Source organism: Hylobates moloch, unplaced genomic scaffold (genome assembly GCF_009828535.3).
Source record: "Hylobates moloch isolate HMO894 unplaced genomic scaffold, HMol_V3 SCAFFOLD_14, whole genome shotgun sequence".
NCBI lineage: Eukaryota > Metazoa > Chordata > Mammalia > Primates > Hylobatidae > Hylobates > Hylobates moloch.
Window position 1 is genome coordinate 85998 of NW_026652289.1, and position 26773 is coordinate 112770.

A 26773-nucleotide genomic window follows, 5' to 3' on the forward strand; every position below is an offset into this window, starting at 1 on the left:
TGTCTGTCTCTTCATTCTAAGGAACACCGTGAGCAACTGACCACCGCCAAAAATCTCTGTGGACCAAGGCATTCTGATTATTGGTGTGTTCCTTCTGCTGTTTATGGCTGACATGCCCACCCTGTCTTAGCCTGCCACTCTGAAATATTATCATCCCGCTGAAATCAGAGGTCTAGTCTAGCAATCCATATGGTCATAGGTAGGCTACAGACCATGGAACTTTTCAGGTGTTCCACTCACTCAATAATGCATTTCTCATTACTTAGCAAAGGGTCTTCCTGTGGAATATAGCTGCAGGGGGTGGGTGAATGTGGGAGTCACACATGATTGGATCTGGTGGCTGTCCAGTCTAATGGGATAAGATTAAAACTGAGGGGTCAGGACAGATAAGCCAGGGTGATCAGGAAGTGTGAAGGTCAGGGAAAATCACCCAGAACAACCCTGCAAAGCAGGGACTATGGTCACCCCTTTCACAGAAAGGCTTAGTAATTTATCCAAAGTCAAACCACTGTTAAATGGTGGAGGCAAGATTCAGACCCAGCAATTGTAGGAATCTATGGGAAGCTGGTGAGGTTGTATCCATGAGCTCCTGGGGAGCCTGGGCAGAGAGTACCATCCTGGGGCCCTAGCGTGCTTGAAAGCCCTTCTCCTCCCTGTGGCAGATCCTCTCTCTCAGCCTGCTCGCAAGACCTGGGAACAGGGTGGACCCACGACCCCACACTTGCCATCCTAGGAAGCTGCAGTGTGCAGACGGCAGGCCCGCCTGGGCCCTCCTGCTGAATGCAGTGCCCTAGGCACAAGTGTACGGTCACTGCATGAGTGGATTTCAAACTATTTTTAACCCCTGCAGGAGCAGGCTAGAGCGTTTTCTATGGATACTGAAGGGTTAATCCAGAGTTCAGGTTGCCACTCTGGGGAAGTGGTCAGCACTTACAGGGATGGTCCCTCCAACATCTGAGCGAGGAAGGGGCACAGAGCACAGTTGTGCCTTCCTTGGACCTGGGCAAGCTCTGTGCTTCACAGAGCAAGCCTGTGTCAGATCCTTCAGCAGAGACCACAGCCAGGGATGGAGAAGCCAATGAGGAAGTGAGGGCCAACCACACTGCTCAGGCCGTTCCTTACAGGAGGCTGGGGCAGGCTGAGCCACGTAAGACCACAGCTCTCAGCCCTGTGCTATTTCCAGGGTGCACTTATGGATCCTGAATGGTAGAGAACTTCCTAGATAAAACAATGACAGCAAAACAGCCATGTGCACAGATATCTTGTGGGAAACCCTTTCACGGCCACTTTGAAACTGGGTTGGGAGAAGGACCTGATGCTGGGTCAGGCATCCGTTGGGGACCATGGACATGTTTGGAGAGTTTGGGCCAGTGCTCTTGTGTAGTTTGTCAGAAGGAACACCTACGTCTTCACTCTTGTGAAGAAGAACCCATAAACTGGCACCCGCGTTCAGAGGCTCCAGTCGAGCGAGTTGAGGGGACAGCTGGACTTCTCCTTCCTCAGGCTGGCTGGAGGCTTCAGCAGGGGGCACACCGTCCACACGCCTCTGTAAAACAGCGTTCGAACAGGACATCTCTAAGGCATTGTCCAACTCTGACAGTCTGTGACCTTCCACCCTGGGGTGGAGGGAAAGGCTTTGGGATACAATCCACACATCACGTTTTCCCCTAAAAGTACCACCCGTTTTAGTCCCTGCAGACACTGGCCTCAGCAGCTTCTCTGAGGCAGCCCCGTCGAGCCCAGGACTGACCACAGACAAGCACTACTGTCCACAGAACTTCACGCCCAGTGGGGCCAGACTTGGAGGATGGCAGAGGAGAGAAGCTCCAGCGGCCTCTCCATTAGAAACCAGCTTGCAGGCCACTTAATCTCCTACGCTCAGCCTGTACTTGGAAGCTGCTTGTTCTTGGCTGCACATTTGCTTTGTTTGAATCAATTAATCCAAGTCTCCCTCCTCTCTCCACCCCCAACCTTGCCTCTAGGGGAACATCAATATTCATGTAATAAATAAACCGCACAAAAAGCTGACTCCCCACTTCCTGCCCTACAGGGCCGTTTTTCTTCCTCAGCCCACGTGCAATCCTGGCTCCCAGCAAGTCCCCGGGGCTGCTTGGTCAATGCAGCCCTGTGTGCAGGCCTGGCAGCCCTGCCACCCCCGCCCTCGGCTCCCATTGGCTGCCACGGCCTGCAGTGGGCTGCACCAGGGTTCATCCATCCTCTCTGGGCAGAGGGAATAAGAGGCTACCTCTGCCCACCAGTCCTGCCGCCCAGGACCCGCAGCAGAGACGAGGCCCGCAGCAAGGAGACCAGGAAGGGGTGAGACAAGGAAGAGGTGAGACAAAAGAGCCAGGCCAAGAGGACGCTCAAGAAGGAATGGTTCTTTTCTTTTGGGTGGAAGGGAATGGAGGGGTAGAATCTAAGTGGTAGCTTAAAAAGCCCCTTTAGGACAATTGGCAGCATTTCAGAAGTGTCAATAGGATGATGTGTTTTAATCTCCACATTATTGCTGCTTTGTGGACACCTGACTGCATCAGCCCTAGACAGCTAGAGGTGTGTTTTGCCGTAAATCAGAGAAACGTCAGGTTTCATGGCCCAGAAGTGATCGTTGACATTTTCCCAGCGGTACTACAAATACTGCCTCCTCCGTAACTATTTGAAGAGTAAAGATTTTGCTTCCCACTGGGGCTGAAAATGATGGAGAACCTAATGCTAGTTTAGTCCTATATCATAAATAAATGCTTCCCTTTTCTCCTTATTATTTCTTCCACCGCCCTGGGTAAGTAACTCTTCAGTTTTCCAGTTTCCCTCAGTTTGAAGTGCCAGGGTCCCCACAGCCCCAGGACGCCACTCAGAAATTACGTAACAATTACAAATAAACTCGGTCAAAGAAACTGGGGTTTTGGTGGGTTTTAACTTTCCTCAGTCTCATGGTTTCTCAGGGAGGTTGAACCCCTTCTTTAGCGGGATCCTCACACGCTAGGTAACTTGTCTTTCTAAGGAGTTAAAGTTCAAATGTTCTCTTGTTCTCAATATTAAAAGATTAATATAGGACATCCAAAGAATGTGAGACAGAAACGGATACTTATTTCCATTTCTCTTAAAAGATAAACTATAAACCATCAACTATTTCTTAGGTCAAAGGGAAAAATTTAACAAGAATTTTTTAAATTGATTTGTAGTGTGGTTATGAAGAAAACCACATTTTCTAGTGGTTTCTATTAGTGTTCTAATATATGGGATACATGTTTTATGCCTTTCCTTTGTAATAATCCCATTAGTCATAATTCATAGAAAAACAATTTAATCTCCTTTTCCCCAAATCATCATGGACTTTGAGGAGCATCAGAATGGTGTAAAAGTGTCTTGTTTTGTTTAAAAAAATACACACACATGCAAACACACATATATCAATAATTGAAAACTTGAGTGCAAAGAATAAGAAAGCATGGAATGTTAAAGATTTTAATCCATCTTAATTGTTCTATTTGTGAATTATCAAATTTTTAGGGACTCAAGAGCAAAATAAGGTACACTGATTATTAATAGAATGACTTTAGCAAAGATCTGGCCAGTATAAAAAAATCTTCAATCCTGTTTCCTTCAGAGGATCAGAAACAAATAAAATTTTTAACATCTAATTCCAAAATATTTTTAAGATGTAAGTCATATATTCAACATGGGAATGATTTTTCAACACTATTTGATTTATTAATTTGTTTTTAATTATGACAGTGCAAATGTTCTTATTTAATGATTAGAACTCAAGGCCAAAAGCTGGTAGATTTCTCTGACTGCGCATCTGTTTTGTGAAACAACTGACAAGGCATCCTTTGTAAAATGCGCCTCATTCCCAGACTGACCAGATATTTCCTTGGTTTGTAGGCTGTGGCGTAAGGTACTTGCTGTGAGGGAGGTAGGAGGGCTCTTACTTTGATAGCTGCAGAGAAACACCTATTCCTGCCCGCCCCCACCCCCGCCTCCGTCCCAGTCACTGCAGTGAATGAGCCACCCTTTCCGTACACTGGAGGTGGAATGCAGGCTCAGCAGCTCAGCTTTCTGCTGGATTCTGTCCCTCCCTGCGACAGAACCACACCTATTTAATCAGTTAAACTTAGGATACATTTTTTTTCCTGGTAGATCAAATAACTTTCACTGTTATTCTTCAAAAAGATTGTGGCCTTTCTACCATATTTATTTTTCCTGATGAATTTTACAGCTGTTTTTGTCATGTCACCCATCCAAAAAAATTCCATTATTTTTATTAAAAATGATTTAAATTTACATATGAATTTAAAGGAAAAACTTCCTACGTTTCATGTTCCTCAGAATCTCTTGGAAGGACCTACATTTTTCTTCCTAAACTTAGTCTTAGATCACATGTTATTGCTATATGCACAGGATATTTTGCACTGTATTTTCTACTTCTTTCTTTTCTTTTTCTTTTCTTTTTTTTTTTTTTTTTTTTTTTTTTTTTTTTTGGGGGCCTCCTCTTTTGCCCCAGGGGGGGGTGCGGGGGGGCAATCTCGGCTCACTGCAAGCTCCGCCTCCCGGGTTCACGCCAGCTATTTTCTACTTCTTTACTGATAGAATACAGGAATGCTATTGATTTTTGTCTTCTTATTTTGCTCTTAGTCACTGTCTCACTTTCAGATTGATTTTAACAGCTTGCAGTTGATGGTTTGCTCACCTGCACTCTACCACCTCATCTTGGAGCCTTACGGGAACGGAGAGGGACCCTGTGGGGAGGAAGCAGAAATTAATCCCTGAATTCCCTTGCTGCTCTGCTTCTGTATTTTTGCCAGTTTCCCTGTTGGCCCAACCCAACCAGAATTCAGAGGGCATGGGAATATATTCCTGTGGTCCACAGGGACAGAGAAGGCAGGCCCACAGCTGTCTAAGGGGCAGGTGGAAGGATTATGATAAAAGTGCAGATTCCCAGAATGCCCTTCCAGGCCATGCCTGCTGCTCTGAGCTTGAAAAGAGTGCCAGGGCCATTCCATCCCCCTTGTCTGGGCTGAGGTCTGTATTGATAACATGTGAAATGTTTTATGATGAGGTATAGATGAGAAGGCAACTTTCCTTTGCGAGCCCCTAGGATGTCTGAGCTGGAGAAGGCCATGGTGGCCCTCATCGACGTTTTCCACCAATATTCTGGAAGGGAGGGAGACAAGCACAAGCTGAAGAAATCCGAACTGAAGGAGCTCATCAACAATGAGCTTTCCCATTTCTTAGAGGTAAGTCTTGCTTTTTAAACTTGACACTTTCTCCATCTCCTCTTAAAATCCACCTGTACACTGGCTTTATCTTCTCAGCTGCCCTGAAGGTGATTTCATTTCCCTTCCAAGACTCCTGGGCTGCTTCTGCAAACTTGTTTGAGTAACGGAACCCTCAGTGTGGGGCTGGCTCAAATGAGCCCCTTGTTTTCACTTCCTTATCAACCATCTTGTGTACAGTGGGTGCATCAAGGTCCCGAAGGCCAAAGCATCCCAAATAATGCTGGACTCATAACTTACCATGGGCCAAAGGGAACATAAAAGGAAACTTAAAAATAAGCTTTGGGAATGTTTTTAGGAAAAGGATATATTTTGGCTTTACCTAGATGTTTAGTATTTACTATGGAGATAAGATATGCCAGACTTTCACTCAGTAAACACTGACTGTGCACTAATTAAGAACTGTGAGATATGCAGGCACGACAGACATGGCTTCTGCTCTGGGGCACCCAGCCTGACACATGGATGAATGACCATGACTGGCTTAACTGAGGGCGTGACAGGGGTCTGTACACATCCTTTGGAAGCCCTGGGGCTTTGCAGGAGGCTCTGTGGAGTACCGGATATTGGTGAGGAACTGTCTTTAGTTGGGGCCCCTACTTTAGGAAGCTGTGTGAGGGCTCCTGGCAAACCCTGTTCTTCAGACAGTTCCCGTTGTGGCTTGTGGTGGAAGTATGTCCAGACCCCTGCATTAGGACTCATTTTCCTACCCATCGTCTCCACTGTCCTTGGGTCAGACCCACCTGTCTTTACTGCCCACCTCATGCCCTCATGGAAGTGAACTGTGAACCCCCTGGTACCTAATGCTCTCTTAGAACCAAGGCTGGCTTGAGGCATGCCTTGAGCCAGAGTGAAGCACCAGTGGTGTGCACATATGAAATGTAATGAAGGGCTTCCTGGGTCACTGATACGAGCAATCACAAACGGGAGAAATGACCAGACAATGAGCCAGCACACTAGTGTCTCACCAAGCCCTATTCCAGGATAAATACCAGGGCAGGGCTCTGCTGCATGGGGATGGGGAGCTGCCCTCCTGAGCTGGCCAAGCCTCTCCGTGCAAGATGACAAGCCCTGGCTCCAGCAGCATGGCAGTCCATGTTTTCAGGGCAGGGGGAGGGGGTGCTGGCTGGTTCTCCTGTCCCCACTCCCACCAAACACTGCCCCATTGTGAATGGTTCAGAGTGCAGACAGGCCTGAAACTTTGCAGAGGGTGTCCCCACATCTGATTCCAGGACCGGTTTTCTCAGGCATTCAAGCCGACAGAGTGACAGCAGTCCCACTAACACACGCAGTTTTCTAGTTCCACCAATCTTGCCTTCTGACTTGATCTGAAAGTCCCAGGTTCTTCTGAACAAGGGCTGTTGTGAGGATGAAACGGGACAGTGCTTAAGTGCTTAACATATAGTGAAAGCTCAGCTCATAGTAGCTACTATTATTATTTTTATACATAGAAAAAGCTTCGCATGTGGGAATCTTAATTTGTAAATGATAAATAATTCATGGTAAGCATTTCAAGGCATCACAAACATTTGCTGCCCTGTTTTATCAAGGTAATTTCAGTTTGGAAGCAGATGTATAATATAATTGAAGTTAGTGCCCTGCTCCTGCCCATCCACAGGTGCCTCCCCACCCCTACCCCCGTGGAGTTACAATCTTCTCTATGTTTTGTTCACTTATTTAGTTTTTGAGATAAGGTCTTGCTCAGTCACCCAGGCTGGAGTGCAGTGGTGCAATCTTGGCTCATTGCAGCCTCAACCTCCCAGGCTCAAGCAATCCTCGGCCTCAGCCTCCTGAGTGGCTGGGAATATGGGCACACGGACCACGCACAGCTAATTGTTTTATTTTTTTCTTTGTAGAGATGGAGTCTCCCTATGTTGCCCAGGCTGGTCTCAGACTTCCTGGACTCAAGTTATCCTCCTGCCTTAGCTTCCCAAAGTGCTGGGATTACAGGTGTGAGCCACTGTGCCTGACCCCTGTGTGTCTTATAGCCAAGGCAGCTGTTGTACATTACACTTGACCTCTCCAGGCCAAGCCTTCCTATCCTGGGGAATTGTTACTCTGCATTTATGCTCTTCATCAGTGTTCAGTACCCAAATTTTTCCCATCACGTTTGTAGCCCTGCACTGTGGTTGTTCCTCTGAGGCTTTGTACATCACTTAACAGCCACACCATTTATTTGGCTTCAATGTCAGGCAGAACTGTCAGGAAAAAGTTTCATGACACCTAGAAAGCAATTCAAGTGGGAAAAAGAATACAGGGTTAACAAATGTAGGCCATGTTCCCAAGAGTTACTTCAGCAACAAAGAAGACTTTCAAAACATTAAATTCCACTGGAAGCCTTTGAGACAGGGACTTCCACACGCAGAACACATGAAAAGTTTAGGAGGGCCAAAAGTTTATTTTTATTTTGAGACATTTGCTCAGGCTGATCTAGATGGTATTTTTTTTTCAGGTATTTTAAGTATGATAACAACCTTCAGTTTTTCACCTCTTGCCTGTTCCATTCAGCCTTTTCCAGTAGCTCAGGGCCAGACACTGACCCCCAGAGATTTATCCTTGGACAACAGCCCCCTGGTCACATGAGACATCTTTTCTGATATTTTGCATTTGATGTTCTTAGGTTATTTCGGACACAAATTATCAGTCACTCAACTTTTAATCATGTTTTGATGGTCCAAAATTCCATTTAAAAACAAGGTCGGCAACTTCTTTTATCTCTCTTAGGAAATCAAAGAGCAGGAGGTTGTGGACAAAGTCATGGAAACACTGGACAATGATGGAGACGGCGAATGTGACTTCCAGGAATTCATGGCCTTTGTTGCCATGGTTACCACTGCCTGCCACGAGTTCTTTGAACATGAGTGAGATTAGAAAGCAGCCAAGCCGTTCCTGTAACAGAGACGGTCACACAAGAAAGCAGACAGCAAGGGCTTGCAGCCTAGCAGGAGCTGAGCTTTCCAGCCATGTTGTAGCTAATTAGGAAGCTTGATTTGCTTTGTGATTGAAAAATTGAAAACCTCTTTCCAAAGGCTGTTTTAACAGCCTGCATCATTCTTTCTGCTATATTAGGCCTGTGTGTAAGCTGACTGGCCCCATGGACTCTTGTTAACAGTAACTTAGGAGTCAGGTCTCAGTGGTAAAGCGTGCACCGTGCAGCCTGCCATGGCCGTGTAGACCCTAACCCGGAGGGAACCCTGACTACAGAAATTACCCTGGGGCACCCTTAAAGCTTCCACTACCTTTAAAAAACAAAGCCTTATCCAGCATCATTTGAAAACACTGCTGTTCTTTAAATGCGTTCCTCATCCATGCAGATAACACCTGGTTGGCCAGTGTGGCCCTGCAAGGGCGTGGTGGCCTCGGCCTGCTTCCCGGGATGCACCTGATCACCAGGTGAACACTCAGCGCTGGCAGCGCTCCTGGAAAAAGCAACTCGATCAGAACTCGGAATCCGAACCAGCTCTGGGGGCTCCAGCGCGGCCTCCGTGCCCCATGCGATTCAAGTCGCAGCTGCAGGATCCTTGCCTCCAACATGCCTCCAGCACATGCGGCTTCCGAGGGCACTACCGGGGTCTCTGAGCCACCGCGAGGGCCTGCGTTCAATAAAAAGAGCGCAGCTTGGGAGGCCGCAGCAGGTGGATCACAAGGTCAGGAGTTGGAGACCAGCCTGACCAACATGGTGAAACCCCATCTGTACTAAAAATACAAAAATTAGCCTGGCGTGGTGGCTCGAGCCTGTATTCCCAGCTACTTGGGAGGCTGAGGCAGGAGAATTGCTTGAACGCAGGAGGTGGATGTTGCAGTGAGCCGAAATCGCGCCACTGCACTCCAGCCTGGGCGACAGAGCAAGACTCCCTCTCAAAAAAAAAAGAAGGGCAGCAACAGCGCTCCAGCGCCATCAAAAGGCAACGCAAGCAAAGAACGTGGCTTCCCCTCTGCCCTCGCGAGCGGGAGGCTTCCCCGGTGGCGTCCAGCCACTCCACAGGGGACTTCCGGCCTGTTGGGTCACGTGTTCTTCCCTAAGCCAATCACCAGGAAGGTGATGGTCCGGGGGCGGTCACGTGCCTGCCCACAATGCATGCTGGGCCACCAGCCCCATTCCCGGTGTTCACTGCGCTCCCCGTGGTCCGTGGCCTCCATCTCAGAAATCTCACGTTCCTCAGGGTCCCTCTGTGCCTTCTGAACAGTAGCACGTAAAACAGGAAGTCCTGCCTGTCCCAGGCAGTGTGGGAGGCCCGGAGGCTCGCAGGGCCCGAGGCTGGGTGGGGCAGAGGCAGGAACCACAGCTGTGATGCCCGAGAGATGGGGTGGTGAGAGGGGACCCAGCGAGGCCACTTCACATGTAGCCACCTGGGGAGTCCCCGGGGCCCTGTGCTCACTTCTCGCTCAGCTCTCGCCGTCTGGAAATTCTTGGTTACTTTTGGCCAAAGGGCGATGTTTTCATTTTGCACCGGGCCCTGCAAGGCTGGTCCTGGTGCGTGCTCTGGGCTGGGGAGCAGGAGACCAAGCTTGGGAGGCCCAGGGAGCGACCCTAAGTTGGGGGGTGGAAGGGGCGCTGCTGCTGGGGGGCAGCTCTGGGCTGCCCTTGCCTCGGGTGCCCGCCTCCCACCTGCAATCCTCCCCAGAGGATGCTCTGCTGCCTCGGCCGGAAGTCGAATCGGCCCTTCCAGAGCCTCCTCTGCCCACACTGATCCAAGAATCCTAAGGTGACTAAGTCCCCAGACGCCTACTCTGCTTCCGAACCAGACAGGGAGAACGGTGGTCCTCCAAGGAGCTTGGCTCCAGCCCCATCCCTCAGGGATTCCCAGGGAAGCTTCTGGGCACACGGGGGCTCCTCCACCATCCAAAGGGGGTCTGGGGGGACTTATCCAATCAACTGCTGTTAGCTCTAGGTTGTAAATGCCAACCGTCCTCTCCTGGCAATCCCTAGCTGAGTGTGGCCCGCCCTCACCCAGAGGCACCTTCCAGTTCCATGAGTGGGTGGTGGTAGTCCCCACAGCTTGGTGGCCAGCACAGGCCTGGCCTACCCCAAAGGCTGCCTCCAGCATCCCCAGGTGGACAGGGGATGGGCCCGGGCAAGGGGGTGGGGGAAACCCGCCCCCAGCTTTGATCAGGAACACATGGAGTTCACTCAGGCCTGGAGGGCAGGACCAGGTGTGAAAAGTCTGTTTTCATGAACCTGTTGCCCAGGCTGCCATTTCCATGGCCAGTTCAGCCACAGAATTTTCTGTGCTCCATCAATTTGTCCGTTTGATCCACAAGATTCTGGGCCACAGCCACTTCGCAAATCTGTCCCTGCCAGCAGTGTTGGTCTCTCAGGGTGGAGGCCCTGGGGCCAAGCTGAGGACCCCATTTGTTGACTTGCAGTGAGAAGGTGCTGTTGAGAAGTTGGGCTGCGAGAACCCACCATCTCTGGACCCTGGGGACCATCCTCTACAGGGGCTGCTGTCCCTGCCAGAAGGACAAGCAACACAATTGCCAGACTTTCCTGCCACCAAGAGGAGGAATCGTCATCTAATAATTGGATTGCGGGGGGTAAGGCCTTGGGCCCCCAGGCAGTATCTGGACATACCCCACCTGTACCCACCAGCAGGGACAGAGACAGCAGGAAGGCCATTGGGCTCTCAAAGCCGTGGCTATGTGCCCTCCCGACCCCATACCTATGCCTGCGGAAAGGGAGCAGTGAGGAGGGAAGTGGATGATCCTGGGCTCGCCTGGCCTCTGTCAAGCTCTGGCTCTCTCTTGTCCACTGTTCCAGATCCCCACCTCTGCAGGGCCCCAGGCCTGTTCAGCCAGACCCTGCTCCTCTTGCAACCAACAAGGGAATCAAATTCCCCCCAGGCTGGCTGGGGCCCTACTTGGGTATCTCCACTGTGGGCAGTTTGTCTCCACAGCATGACACTCTGTGAGCCCAATGGGCCCATTACTGTTCCCTGCAGCTGTGCCCTGTGAGGCCCCATCCTGGTCTCTAAGGCAAAATGGGGGCCCTTGAACCCACATGCCCCCAGCCAAGACCCTGGAGAGAGTTTGGAAACTCTTCTTAGAAAGTTGTGGGAGACACCTGGGTTTGTTCGCTTTTGTTTTGGGGTTCTTAATTTTAGGGATTCCACCCTTATCTTGTGCAGACACAAATCAGATTTTTGTAATTGCAGATAGATGGAAGTGTTTGGGCATCAGAGGAAGGTTCCACTGGTCCTTCATCCAGCGGGACCTTCTATACACAGATATTACTTTCTGCCCACAATGGAGACACCCAAGTAGGTTCCACTAGCCCTGTCCCACAAGAGCCCAGATATTGCCTGGTGGTATTTCTTTACCAAGAACTGGGCTGCCTTGGGGACCAGGTGGGTGAGCACAAGGGATGCCTGGCCCCTCTGTCCTGAGACCCCCCTTAATTATGACCCTCACAGCCATGTCCACCAACAACCTGGCAGGCAAGACAATGGCACAACCTCCTTTCACTGCATTTAGGGAGAAAATGGCTGGCCTCTCTCTGAAGGAGTGCAGAAAATACACATTATTCAAGCAAGTTAGCATGAGGCAAGCCTAGAGCTTTTACACAGGGCTGGATGTTGAGCAGAGAGCTGAGGATGAGGTTGGCACTCTTCTCAGGAAAATAGCCCAAGGACCCCAGGATCTAAACCTTGCAGGAAGGAGGCCAGACTTGGCTGGGCTAGAAGGAGCTTTTCTTATGTCTCCTTACCCCAGCACCCCTAATTTAAAATACAGATCCCTGAGATGCATCTCAGGTGTTCAGGAGGCCACTCCTGAACTTTTCCTCTTCTGTAAGGGGGTGGGGGACACTACAGAGGGCGTATTGGGTCCCATGGCCCCCTACAGCTCACTGCACAAAACTCTGCTGGGATCTTGCTACATATCCCAAGTACCAGGGCCCCCAGCTCTGAAGTGGGACCATGACTCCCTGGGGTTTTTAGTTGTGAGACTGATCAAACAAGAACTCAGGTGATTTTTATCCTCAGGGAAGTTAATAACACCAGGTCAGCAAGACAGCACTGTCTGCCTAGATTATACCTCTAGAGGAATTGTGACCATCCTCTGGGTGTACCAGCCCCCTCACTCAAGAGTTGACTCTGCAAGGCACAGAGTGGAAAAGGCCTCAGCTTCTCTAATACCCAAGGATCCCTGAACAGGGACATCACTGCCTTTGCCCAGGCTTACAGTAGCCAGGCCCCTCTGGACTGCAGTCTCCTTGTTCAAGAAAGTAGGAGTATTGGGTGGTGTGCAGATAGTGCACTAAAGTACACCCCACCCTTTCCTACTGGTCTTCACATTTTGTGAAATCCCCAGCCCCTGAGTGTTCCTGATCTCAATTGTGAGGAAGGATCCATTAAGTATCCATTGAGTATGTTAACTGTGGGTTTTTTGTAGTTGCCCTTTATCAGGTTAATTTCCCTTATATTCTTAGGGTTTTGGATTTTTTTCAAAAGCTTTTTATGTGTTTACCGAGGTTAATGCAAGATTTTTGTTGTTGTTGTTGCTGCTTTGCCAGCTGGAAGCTTCTTTAGCCAGCAAGACCTCTGTTCATTTGTTCCCATCACCATACTCTGGCCCATGGCTCCCAGGCTGGCCTGGCCCCACCAACACTCCCATCGCATGGGCCACCTAGCATCAGGGGAGTAAAGGAGGGCTACAGTGTTACAGCTCCTTTTGCACCGGCTGTTCAGCGGGTCCCAGGTTCTTGTCCCACGTCCAAGAAGAATGAGTTTATGCAGACAACCAAAGGGTGAGCAGGGTGGAGAATTTTACTGACAAAACAGCTCTCCGCAGAGAGGGAGAAACGAGTTGGATGCGCTACCCTTACCCAAAATCAGGTAGTCCTCCCCCTGCCTGAAGGTGGGCAGTCCCCGCAAGTGTGGCGAGTCCGGGGCCTTTTTTTTTTTGACAGAGTCTCGTCTCGCTCTGTTGCCCAGGCTGGAGTGCAGTGGTGCAATCTCGGCTCACTGCAAGCTCCGCCTCATGGGTTCATGCCATTCTCCTGCTTCAGCCTCCCCAGCAGCTGGGACTACAGGCGCACGATGCCATGCCTGGCTAATTTTTGTGTTTTTAGTAGAGACGGGGTTTCACCGTGTTAGCCAGGATGGTCTCAATCTCCCGACCTTGTGATCTGCCCGCCTCGACCTCCCAAAGCGCTGGGATTACAGGCATGAGCCACTGTGCCCAGCTGAGTCTGGGGCTTTTATGGGCTCAGAATGGGGGAGTGCTTGGTGATTGGTTTGTGAGTATGCAAAAAAGGCTAAAACAAAGGCATCACTCAAAGATGGAAACAATGTAAAAAAACAATTAGGGAAGGGTAGGTATATGTAAAATAGGTGAAGGGTGGGGGTCAATCAGAGGAAAGCACACCAAATGGGAAGAGAGGTTCTCAATCCAGTCCATGGATTTATCTGAGATTTGGAGCTTGGCATTCAGGTTTTTTTTTTCTTTTCTGTAGCAATTTTTAAATTTTATTTTATTTGCTTAGGTTATTGGGAAACAGGTGGTGTTTGGTTACACTAGTAAGTTCTTTAGTGGTGATTTGTGAGATTTTGGTGTACCTGTCACCCGAGCAATATACACTGCACCCTATTTATAGTCTTTTATCCCTCAATCCCTTTCCACCCTTTCCCCCTGAGTCCTTGTATTAGTCCATTTTCACACTTCTGATAAAGACATACCTGAGACTGGGCAACATACAAAGGAAAGAGGTTTAATGGAGAATTCACAGTTCCACGTGGCTGGGGAAGCCTCACAATTGTGGCAGAAGGCAAGAAGGAGCAAGTCACATCTTACGTGGATGGCAGCAGGCAACAACAGAGAGCTTGCGCAGGAAAACTCTCCCTTATACTAACCATCAGATTTTGTGAGACTTACTATTATGAGAACAACACAGGAAAGACCTGCCCCATGATGCAGTTACCTCCCACCAAGTCCCTCCCACAACACATGGGAATACAAGATGAGATTTGGGTGGGGACACAGGCAGACCATATCATTCCACCCCGGCCCCTCCCAAATCTCATGTCCTCACATTTCAAAACCAGTCATGCCTTCCCAACAGTCCCCCAAAGTCTTACTTCAGCATTAACTCAAAAGCCCACAGTCCAAAGTCTCATCCGAGACAAGGCAAGTCCCTTATGCCTATAAGCCTGCAAAATCAAAAGCAAGTTAGTTACTTCCTAGATACAGTAGGGGTACAGGCATTGGATAAATACAGCCATTCTAAGTAGGAGACATTGGCCAAAATGCCAGGGCTACAGACCCATGCAAATCTGAAATCCAGTGGGGCAGTCAAATCTTTGACTCCATCTCACATCCAGATCACACTGATGCAAGAGGTGGGTTCCCATGGTCTTGGGCAGCTCAGCCCCTGTAGCTTTGCAGGGTACATCCCCCTCCTGGCTGCTTTCATGGGATGGCAATCAGCATCTGCAGCTTTTCCAGGCCCACAGTGCAAGCTGTCTGTGAATCTACCATTCTGGAGTCTGGATGATGGTGACGCTCTTCTCACAGCTCCACTAGGCAGTGCCCCAGTAGGAACTCTGTGTGGGGGCTCCAACCCCACATTTCCCTTCTGCACTGGCCCAGCAGAGATTCTCTGTGAGGGCCCCGCCCCTGCAACAGACTTTTGCCTGGGCATCCAGGCATTTCCATACATCTTCTGGAATCTAGGTGGAGGTTTCCAAACTTTAATTCTTGACTTCTGTGCACCTACAGGCTCAACACCACATGGAAGCTGCCAAGGCTTGGGGCCGCCACACTTGGGTAACAGCCCAAGCTGCACCTTGGCTCCTTCCAGTCACAGCTGGAGTGGCTGGGAGGCAGGGAACCAAGTCCCTAGACTGCACACAACACAGGGACCCTGGGCCTGGCCCATGAAACTGTTTTCTTCCAGGCCTCCAGGACTGTGATAGCAGGGGCTGCTGTGAAGACCTCTAACATGCCCTGGAGACATTGTCCCCATTGTCTAGAGGATTAACATTCAGCTCCTTGTTATTTATGCAAATTTCTGCAGCCGGCTTCAATTTCTCCTCAGAAAATGGGGTTTTCTTTTCTATCACATTGTCAGGCTGCAAATTTTTTGAACTTTTATGCTCTGTTTCCCTTATCAAACTGAGTGCTGTTAACAGCACCCAAATCACCTCTTGAATGCTTTGCTGCTTAGAAATTTCTTCTGCCAGATACCCTAAATCATCTCTCTCAAGCTCCAAGTTCCACATATCTCTAGAACAGGGGGAAAATGCCACCAGTCTCTTTACTAAAACATAAGAGTCACCTTTGCTCCAGTTCCCAAGTTCCTCATCTCCATCTGAGACCACCTCAGCCTGGACCTTATCGTCCATATTGCTCTCAGGCTTTTGTTCAAAGCCATTCAACAAATCTCCAGGAAGTTCCAAACTTTCCCACAATTTTCTGTCTTTTCTGAGCCCTCCAAACTGTTCCAACCTCAGCCTGTTACCCAGTTCCAAAGTTGCTTCCACATTTTTGGGTATCTTTTAAGTGGCACCCCACTCTACTGAATACCAATCTACTGTATTAGTCCATTTTTACACTGCTGATAAAGACATACCCAAGACTGGGCAAAGGAAAGACTGGGCAAAGGAAAGAAGTTTAATGGAGAACTCAGTTTTACATGGCTGGGGAAGCTTCACAATCATGGTAGAAGGTGAGGAAGAGCAAGTCACATCTTACGTGGATGGCAGCAGGCAAACAGAGAATGAAAGCTTGTGCAGGAAAACTTCACCCATATAATAACCATCAAATCTCATGAGATATACTATCATGAGAACAGTACAGGAAAGACCTGCCCTGTGATTGAGTTACCTCCCACTGGGTCCCTCCCACAACATATGGGAATTCAAGATGAGATTTGGGTGGGGACACAGCCAAATGATATCAGTCTCCAAAGGCCATTATATTATTCTTACGCCTTTGCATCCTCATAGCTTAGCTCCCATTTATGAGTGAGAACATACAATGTTTGGCTTTCCATTCCTGAGTTACTTCACTTAGAATAGTAGTCTACAATCTCATCCAGGTTGCTGTGAATGCCATTAATTCACTCCTTTTTTGTGGCTTTACAGTATTCATATATATATATCACAATTTCTTTATCCACTCATTTGACGGGCATTTGGGTTGCTTCAACATTGTTTTCAGTTGTGAATTGTGCTGCTATAAACATGCATGTGGAAGTATCTTTTTTCATAAAATCACTTCTTTTCCTCTGGGTAGATACCCAGTAGTGGGATTGCTGGATCAATTGCTGGTAGTTCTACTTTTAGTTCTTTAAGGAATCTCCACACTGTTTTCCATAGTGATTGTACTAGTTTACATTCCCACCAGCAGTGTAGAAGTATTCCCTGTTCACCACATCCACATCAACATCTACTATTTTTTGATTATGGCCATTCTTGCAGGAGTAAGGTGGTATCACATTGTGGTTTTGATTTGCATTTCCCTGATCATTAGTAATGTTGAGCATTTTTTCATATATTTGTTGGCCATTTGTATGTCTTCTTTTGGGAATTGTCCTTAGCCCACTTTTTGACGGGATTTTTTTTTCTTGTTGATTTGTTTGAGTTCATTGTAGATTCTGGATATTAGTCCTTTGTCAGATGTACAGGTTGTGGAGATTTTTTTTCCCACTCTGTGGGCTGTTTATGCTGCTATTCTTTTGCCATGCAAAAGCTCTTTAATTAAGTCCCAGCAATTTATATTTGTTTTTAGTGCTTTTGCTCTTGGTCATGAAGTCCTCCAGGAACTTTCTGGAGGAGTCCTTAGAGTTTTCTGGGTAAACGATCCTATCATCAACAAAAAGCAACAGTTTGACTTCCTCTTTATCGATTTGGATGCCGTTTATTTCTTTCTGTTGTCTGATTGCTCTGGCTAGGACTTCCAGTACTATGTTGAAGAGGAGTGGTAAGAGTGGGCATCCTTGTCTTGTTCCAGTTCTCAGAGGGGATGCTTTCAACTTTTCCCCATTCAGTATTATGTTGGCTGTGGGTTTTTCATAGATGGCTTTTATTATATTGAGGTATGTCCCTTGTATGCCAATTTTCCTGAGAGTTTTAATCATAAAGCAATGCTGGATTTTGTCGAATGCTTTTTCTGCATCTGTTGAGATGATCATGTGATTTTTGTTTTTAATTGTTTATGTGATGTATCACATTTACTGACTTGTGTATGTTAAACTATCTCTGCATCCCTAGTATGAAACCCATTTGATCATGGTGGATTATCTTTTTGATATATTGTTGGATTCAGTTAGTGAGTATTTTGTTAAGGATTTTAGCATCTGTGTTCTTCAGGGATATTGGTTTGTAGTTGTTTGTAGTTTTCTTTTTTGATTATGTCCTTTCCTGGTTTTGGTATTAGGGTGATACTGGCTTCATTGAATGATTTAGGGAGGGTTCTCTCTTCATCTTGTGGAATAGTTTCAATAGGATTGATACCAATTCTTCTTTGAATGTCTGGTAGAATTCTTCTGTGAATCCATTTGGTCCTGGACTTTTTTTCTTGGTAACTTTTAAATTACCATTTCAATCTCACTGCTTGTTATTGGTCTATTCAGGATATCTAATTCTTCCTGATTAAAGCTAGGAGGGTTATATCTTTCCAGGAATTTATCCATTTCTTCTACATTTTCTAGTTTATGCTTGTAAAGGTGTTCATAGTAGCCTTGAATAATCTTTTGTGTTCCTGTGGTGTCAGTTGTAATATCTCCCATTTTGTTTCTTACTGAGCTTATGTGGATTTTCTCTCTTCTTCTCTTGGTTAATCTTGCTAATGGTCTATCAGTTTTATTTATCTTTTCAAAAAACCAGCTTTTTGTTTCATTTATCTTTTGTATTATCTTTGTTTGTTTGTTTCAATTTCATTTAGTTCTGCTCTGATCTTAGTTATTTCCTTTCTTCTGCTGGCTTTGGGTTTGGTTTGTTTTTGTTTCTCTAGTTCCTTGAGGTGAGACCTCAGATTGTCTGTTTGTGCTCTTTCAGACTTTTTGATATAGGTGTTTAGGGCTATGAACTTTCCTCTTAGCGTCACCTTTGCTGTGTCCCAGAGGTTTGATAGGTTGTGTCACTATTGTCATTCAGTTGAAGAATTTTTCAAATTTCCATCTTGATTTCATTTTTGATCCAATGATCATTCAGGAGCAAATTATTTAATTCCACGTATTTGCATGGTTTTGAAGGTTCCTTTTGGAATTGATTTCCATTTTTATTCCACTGTGGTCTGAGAGAGTGCTTGATATAATTTCAATTTTCTTAAATTTATTGAGGCTCATTTTGTGACCTATCATATGGTCTATCTTGGAGAAAGTTCCATGTGCTGAATAGAATGTATATTTTCTGGTTGCTGGGTGAAATGTTCTGTATATATCTGTTGAGTCCATTTGTTCCAGGATATAGTTTAAATCCATTGTTTCTTTGTAGACTTTCTGTCTTGATGACCTGTTCAGTGCTGTCAGTGGGGTATTAAAGTCCCCCACTATTATTATTTTTTTTTATTTTTTTGAGACGGAGTCTCGCTCTGTTGCCCAGGCTGGAGTGCAGTGGTGCAATCTCGGCTCACTGCAAGCTCCGCCTCCCGGGTTCACGCCATTCTCCTACCTCAGCCTCCCAAGTAGCTGGGACTACAGGTGCCCGCCACCAAGCCCGGTTAATTTTTTGTATTTGTAGTAGAGATGGGGTTTCACCGTGGTCTCGATCTCCTGACCTCGTGATCCACCCGCCTCAGCCTCCCAAAGTGCTGGGATTACAGGCGTGAGCCACCGCGCCGGGCCTGTCCCCCACTATTATTGTGTTGCTGTCTATCTCATTTCTTAGGTCTATTAGTAATTGCTTTATAAATTTGGGAGCTCCAGTGTTAGGTGCATATATGTTTAGGATTGTGATATTTTCCTGTTGGGCAAGGCCTTTTATCATTACATAATGTCCCTCTTTGTCTTTTTAAACTGCTGTTGCTTTAAAGTTTGTTTTGTCTGTTATATGAATAGCTACTCCTGCTTACTTTTGGTGTCCATTTGCATGAAATGTCTTTTCCACCTGTTTACCTTAAGTCTGTGCAAGTTCTTTTAAGTGGAGCATTTAGGCTATTTACATTCGATGTTAGTATTGAGATGTGAGGCACCATTCCATTCATTATGCTATATGTTGTCTGTATACCTTGGCTTTTTTTGTTTTTTAAATTATATTTTTGTTTTATAGGTCCTGTGAGATTTATGCTTTAAAGACGTACTGTTTTGATGTGTTTCCAGGATTTGGTTCAAGATTTAGAGTTCCTTTTAGCAGTTCTTGTAGTGATGGCTTGGTACAGGCAAATACTCTCAGCATTTGTCTGAAAAAGACTGTGCCTTTCCTTCATATATGAAGTTTAGTTTTGCTGAATACAAAATTCTTAGCTGATAATTGTTTTGTTTGAGGAGACTGAAGATAGTGCCCCAATCCCTTCTAGCTTGTAGGGTTTCTGCTGAGAAATCTGCTATTAATATAATAGGTTTTCCTTTATAGGTTACCTAGTGCTTTTGTCTCACAGCTCTTAAGATTCTTTCCTTTGCCTTAACTTTAGATAACCTGATTACATTGTGCTTAGGCGATGATATTTTTGTGATTAATTTCCCAGGTGTTCTTTGTGCTTCTTGTATTTAGATGTCTAGGTCTCTAGCAAGGCTGGAGACGTTTTCCTTGATTATTCCCCCCAAATATGTTTTCCAAACTTTTAGATTTCTCTTCTTCCTCAGGAACACAGATTATTCTTAGATTTGGTCTTTTAACATAATCCCAGACTTCTTGGAGGTTTTGTTCATATTTTCTTATTCTTTTTTCTTTGTCTTTGTTGGATTGGGTTAATTCAAAGGCCTTGTCTTTGAGCTCTGAATTTCTTTCTTCTACTTGTTTAATTCTATTGCTGAGACTTTCCAGAGCATTTTGCATTTCTATAAATGTGTCCATTGTTTCTGGTAGCTTTGATTGTTTTTTATTTATGCTATCTATTTCCTTGAATATTTCTCCCTTCACTTCTTATATCAGTTTTTGGATTTCCTTAGATTGGGCTTTGCCTTTCTCTGGTACCTCCCTGATTAGTTTTATAACAAATCTCCTGAATTCTTTTTTGGGTAAATCAGGGATTTCTTCTTGCTTTGGGTCCATTGCTGGTGAGCTACTATGATTTGGGGGGTGTTAAAGAACCTTGTTTTGTCATATTACCAGAGTTGGTTTTCTGGTTCCTTCTCACTTAGGTAGCCTCTCTCAGAGGGAAGGTCTAGAGCTGAAGGCTGTTGTTCAGATTCTTTTGTCCCATGGGGTATTCCCTTGATGTGGTACTCTCCCCCTTTTCCTAATGATGTGGTTTCCTGAGAACCAAGCTATAGTGATTGTTATCTGTTTTCTGGATCTAGCCACCCAGCAAGTCAACCAGGCTCCGGGCTGATACTGGCAGTTGTCTGCACAGAGTCCTGTGATGTGAACTGTCTGTGGGTCTCTCAGCCATGTATATCAGAATCTGTTCCAGTGGAGGTGGCAGGGGGGTGAAATGGACTCTGTGAGGGTTCTTAGCTTTGGCAGTTTAATGCACTATTTTGTGCTGGTTGGCCTCCTGCCAAGAGGTGGCACTTTCCAGAGAGCATCAGCTGTGGTATTATGGGGAGGAACAGGCAGTGGGTGGGGCCCTATAACTCCCAAGAGTATATGCCCTTTGTCTTCAGTTACCAGGGTGGGTAGGGAAGGACTATTGGGTGGGGGCAGGGCTAGGCATATCTGAGCTCAGACTCTCCTTGGGCGGATCTTGCTGCGGCTGAGTATTTAGGTTCTCTCCCGGGTTCTGCAGGAGCAATCGCTTCCTTCGGGGGGTCTGTGGGTCCTCTCAGGTTTCTTGATTTGTTCTTGCAGTTGTTCTGGAGGAAAAATTCATGATGCAAGTCTCCACATGCTGCTCTCTCCGAGTCAGAGCTGCAGTCTAGTCCTACCTCCCATCCTCCATGATCCCTCTCAATCCAACATTCAGGCTTTGACCTGTCTTTGGTTTGAAGGTCACGTTACACCAGGAACCTGCCTCTACCTGCCTCCTGCTGCTATAAAGATAATCATGTGGGCTTATTTTATTCTACTGATATGGCATACGATATTAATTTTCAAATATGAAACCAATCTTGGATTCCTGGAATAAATTCCACTTGGTCTTAGTGTCCAATTCTTTTTATATGTTGCTGGATTTCATTTTAGTATTTTGTTGGATTTGTCTGTTCATATTCATAAGAGATACCGGTCTGTAGTTTTCTTGTGATGTTTGGTTTTGGTATCAGATAATACTGGCTTCATAAACTGAGTGTTCCCTCTTCAATTTTTAAGAATATTTTGTGAGGCCGGGCACAGCGGCTCATGCCTGTAATCCCAGCACTTTGGGAGGCTGAGGCGGGTGGATCATGAGGTCAGGAGATCGAGACCATCCTTGCTAACACAATGAAACCCTGTCTCTACTAAAAATACCAAAAATTAGCTGGGCATGGTGGTGCATGCCTGTAGTCCCAGCTACTCAGGAGGCTGAGGCAGGAGAATGGCGTGAACCCGGGAGGTGGAGTTTGCAGTGAGCCAAGATTGTGCCACTGCACTCCAACCTGGGTGACATAGCGAGACTCCATCTTAAGAAAAGAAGAAAAAAAAAATATATATATATGGTGAAGATTTGATATTAATTTTTCTTCAAATATTTTTCAAATATTTAGTAAAATTTAGTGGTGAAGCCATCTGGGTGGGTATGGTGTTTTGCTGCTTATTCAATATTTTTGCTTGTTATAAGTCTGTTCAGATTGCCTGATCTTAAGTGGAGTTTGGTAGTTTGTCTTTCTAGGAATGTATCCATTTCATCTAAGTTACCTAATGTATTGGCATGCGATTGTTCATACTACTTCTTTATAATCCTTTGTTATTTCTGTAAGATCTGTAGTAATGTCCTTTTCTATTTCTGATTCTAGTAATTTGAGTCTTCTCTTTTTTCTTAGCCTAGCTACAGTTTTGTCAATTTTTAAAAATCTTTTCAGTTTTTGGTTTTATTGTTTTTCTCTTGTGCTTTTCAATATCTGTTTCATTAATTTCCATTCTAATATTTATCTTTTCTTTCTTCTGCTTTCTTTAGGTTTAGTTTACTCTTCTTTTTCCAGGATAAAACTAGGTTAATGATTTGAAATTTTTCTTCTTTCTTATTATACGCATGTGCAGCTAGACATTTAACACTGCTTCAGCTTCATTCCATAAATTTCGATATGTTGTGTCTTCATTTTCATTTATGTCAGGGTATTTTTTTATTTCCCTTTTGTTTTCCTCTGATCCATTGGTTATTTAGTATTGTGCTGCTCAATTTCCATATGCTTGGGAGTTTTCCAGATTTTTTCCTGTTGATTTCTGTCTTATTCCAATTTGTCCTGCTATAACAAAATACTTAAGACTGGGTATTTAATAATGAACAGAAATTTATTTAGCACAGTTCGGGAGGCTGGGAAATTGAAGAATGAGGGGGCAGCATCTGGCAGGACCCTTGTGCTGCATTATCGCATGGTGGGAGGTGGAAAGGCAAGAGAGAGCAAGAGGAGGCCAGACCTGCCCTTTTATAACAGTACTCCTCTTGTGATAATGAACACATTTCTGTGATAATAGCATTAACCCATTAATGAGCACATAACCCTCATGATCTAAACACCTCTTAAAGTTCACACCTCCTGATACCTTCGAAATGGGAATTAACTTTTAGTATGAGTTTTGGAGTGAACAAAAATTCAAACTATATCAATTCCTAATTTCATTCTATTGTGTAGGAGAACATAATTTATGTATTATATCCTTTTAAATTTAGAGAGGTTTGCTTTATAGCCTAGCATATGGTGGTGTGTTCTAGAGAATGTTCTATGTGCAATTGAGAAGAATGTGTACTTTCTTGTTGTGTGGAGTGTTTTATAGATGTTTGTTAGGTCTAGTTGTTTATAGTGTTAAATCTTTTATTTCCTAGTTGATTTTCTGCTTGGTTATTCATTATAGAATGTGAGACACTGAAGTCTCCAACTCTTTTTTCTGTCAGTTGTGCTTTGTGTATTTTAGTGTTTTGTTGTTGGGTGCATACATATTTGTAATTGTTAGCTTTTCCTGATAGATTGACCCTTTTATAGTTATAAAATGTCTCTAGGAATTTTTTGTTATAAGTCTATTTTGTATGAGATTAGTATAGCCACTCCAGCTTTCTTGTGGCTGCTGTTTGAATGACCTTTTCTCATCCTTTTACTGTCAGTCTATTTGTGTCTTTGAATAAAAGGTGTATCTCCTGTGGACAGCATATAGTTGGGTCTTATTTTTTGTTTTTGTTTGCTTGTTTTTACAGGTTTTCTGAAAATCTCTGCCTTTTTAATAAATTGCTTAATTCATTCATGTTAAGGAAAAATGCATTTATAGTCTTACAATTATATAATTATCTTTACCTTTACTGGTTCTCTTTGCTTTTTCTGTGGATCCAAGTTACCATTTGGCATATTCACTTGGTTGTTAAAAAAATTACCAGCAAAGTGGAAAGATGGCCTACTAGAAGCAGCTGCCATTGGTGGCTCCCACTGAGAAGAATGAAAATGGTGAGTGAATCCTGCACCTTCAGCTGAGGTACCCAGGTTCTCTCATTGAGACTGACTAGGTGGTTGGCAAAACCCATGGAGAGCTGGGAAAAGCAGGGTGGAGCGATGGACCACTCAGGAGCACCATGGGATAAGGGGAGCTCCCCTCCCCAGCCAAGGGAGGCAGTGACTGATCGTGCTACATGCCTGGAAAACCATGCTTTTTCCACAGATCTGTGCAACTCACAGATCAGGAAATCCCCTCATGAGCCCAAACCACCAGAGCCTTGGGTCCCCAGTTACAGAGCTGTCCAGATGCTCAGGTTGTAGCTAGTGGCAGCTGGCTAGAGATTGCCTAAGACAGCCGAGTACCTTGGGGGAGGGGCAGCCACCATCACTGCAGCTCCAGTCTGCCGTTTTCCTCTGCTGTTGCAGGGAAGACTGGGTAGTTTGAACCAGGAGGAATTTCCCACAGCACAGCACAGTGGCTGTGGCAGATCATGGCTAGACTGCTGCTTTAGGTGGGACCCGGATCCATTCCCTGTCACTGGGCAGGGCCTCCCTGTGGGAATTTCAGCAACTCCAGCCAGAGGTTTACAAACAGAACTCTGATCTCCCTGGAATGGAGTCCCTAGGGGGATGGGCAGCTGTGATCTCCACAACTCAGTAGACTTAATCTTTCCTGCCTGCTGGTTCTGAAGAGGCTGGGCAGTCTGGACAAAGAGGAGTCCCTCCAGTGCAGTGCACCCACTCCACCAAGGGGCAGCCAGACTGCTTCTTTAAGCAGGTCTCAGATCCCAAGCCTCCTGACTGGGTGAGATCCCCCAACATGGGTTGTCAGGCATCTTATACGGGAGCGTTCCCACCAGCATCAGGTTGGTGTCCCTCTGGGATTGAGCTCCCAGAGGAAGGATCAGGCAGCCATCTTTGGTGTTCTACAGCCTCCACTGGTGACACTTCCAGGTGCAGGAGGGATCCAGGTGAATAGGGTCTGGAGTGGACCCCCAGCAAACTGCAGCAACCCTACAGAAGAGGGGCCTAGCTGTTAAAGCAACAACATCAACAAAAAAAGACCCCACAAAACCCCATCCAAAGGTCAGCAGCCTCAAAGATCAAAGGTAGATAAGCTCACAAAGATGAGAAAAAATCAATGCAAAAACGCTGAAAACTCAAAAAACCAGAGTGCCTCTTCTCCTTCAAATGATTGAAACACCTCTCCAGCAAGGGCACAGAACTGGACAGAGGCTGAGATGGATGAACTGACAGAAGTAGGCTTCAGAATGTGGGCAATAACGAACTTCGCTGAGCTAAAGGAGTTGTGTTCTAACCCAGTGCAAAGGAGCTAAGAACCATGATAAAACATTACAAGAGCCGTTAACCAGAATAACCAATTTACAGAGGAACATAAATGATCTGATGGAGCTGAAAAACACAACTTGAGAACTTCACAGTGCAACCACAAATGTCAATAGCCAAATAGACCAAGTGGAACAAAGAATCTCAGAGCTTGAAGACTATCTTGCTTAAATAAGACAGGCAGACAAGATTAAAGAAAAAAGAATGAAAAGGAATGAACAAAACTTCTGAGATCTATGAGATTATGTAAAAAGACTGAACCTACAACTGATTGGGGTAACTGGAAGAGATGGGGAGAATGGCACCAAGTTGGAAAGTGTACTTCAGGATATCATCCAGGAGAACTTCCCCAAACCAGCAAGACAGGCCAACATTCAAATTCAGGAAATCCAGAGAACCCCAGTAAAATACTCCATGAGAAGATCAGCCCCAAGACACATAATCGTCAGATTCCTCAAGGTCAAAATGAAGGAAAAAATGTTAAGGGCAGCCAGAGAGAAAGGCCAGGACACCTACAAAGGGAAGTCCATCAGACTAACAACAGAATTCTCAGTGGAAACCCTACAAACCAGAAGAGATTGGAGGCCATATTCAACATTCGTAAAGAAAAGAATTTCCAAACCATAAATTTATATTTGGTCAAATTAAGATTCATAAATGAAGGAGAAATAAAATCCTTTTCAGACAAGCAAATGCTGAGGAATTCATCACTACCAGGCCTACCTTGCAGGAGCTCCTGAAGATAGCACGAAATATGGAAAGGAAAAACTATTACCAGCCTCTACAAAAAGACACTGAAGTACGCAGACCAGTGACGCTGTGAAGCAACTACATTAACAAGTCTGCAAAATAACCAGCTAGCATTATGATGACAGGATCAAATTCAGACATAACAATATTAACCTTAAATGTAAATGGACTAAATGTCCCAATTAAAAGACACAGAATGGCAAGATGGATAAACAGTTAAGACCCATCAGTGTGCTGTATTCAAGAAACCCCTCTCACATGCAAAGACACATGAGGCTCAAAATAAAGAAGTGGAGGAAAATTTACCAAGCAAATGGAAAACAGAAAAAAGTAGGGGTTGCAATACTAGTTTCTGACAAAACAAATCTTCCACCAACAAAGATTAAAAAAAAGAAGGGCATTACATAATGGTAAAGGGTTCAATTCAACAAGAAGAGCTAACTGTCCTAAATATATATGCAGCCAATACAGGAGCACCCAGATTTATAAAACAAGTTTTTAGAGACCTACAAAGAGACTTAGACTCTCACACAATAATAGCGGGAGACTTTAACACCCCACTGTCAATATTAAACAGATCATCAAGACAGAAAATTAACAAAGATATTCAGAACTTGAACTCAGCTCTGGATTAAGTAGACCTGATAGATATCTACAGAACTTTCCACTCAAAAACAACAGAATATACATTCTTCTTGGCACCACATGGCACTTACTCTAAAATTGATCACATAATTGGAAGTAAAACACTCTTCAGCAAATTCAAAAGAACTGAAATTATAACAGTTTTTCAGACCACAGCACAATC

The 26773-nt window shown here is 45.4% G+C and overlaps 1 protein-coding gene across 3 annotated transcripts; it reads left to right on the plus strand.

Annotated features, from left to right (window-relative positions):
• Positions 1 to 2217: 2217 nt before the first annotated feature.
• Positions 2218 to 8550, plus strand: S100B (S100 calcium binding protein B). Of its 3 annotated transcripts, none has more exons than XM_032174538.2 (3): positions 2218 to 2332; positions 5063 to 5234; positions 7998 to 8550. In XM_032174538.2, exons 2-3 carry the CDS (start codon positions 5097 to 5099, stop codon positions 8136 to 8138), a joined length of 279 nt encoding a protein of 92 aa, XP_032030429.1. In that variant the 5' UTR covers positions 2218 to 2332; positions 5063 to 5096; the 3' UTR covers positions 8139 to 8550. The 3 variants fall into 3 exon arrangements, with proteins under 3 accessions (XP_032030429.1, XP_032030430.1, XP_032030428.1); XM_032174539.2 differs by having other exon boundaries at positions 5089 to 5234; XM_032174537.2 differs by having other exon boundaries at positions 2221 to 2332; positions 5096 to 5234.
• Positions 8551 to 26773: the final 18223 nt, after the last annotated feature.

Excerpts from the sequence above, each read along its gene's own strand:
- S100B (XM_032174538.2), top strand. The coding sequence starts at position 5,097 with ATGTCTGAGCTGGAGAAGGCCATGGTGGCCCTCATCGACGTTTTCCAC. Across the intron at positions 5,235-7,997 it reads AGCTTTCCCATTTCTTAGAG|GAAATCAAAGAGCAGGAGGT; the intron begins GTAAGTCTTGCT and ends TATCTCTCTTAG.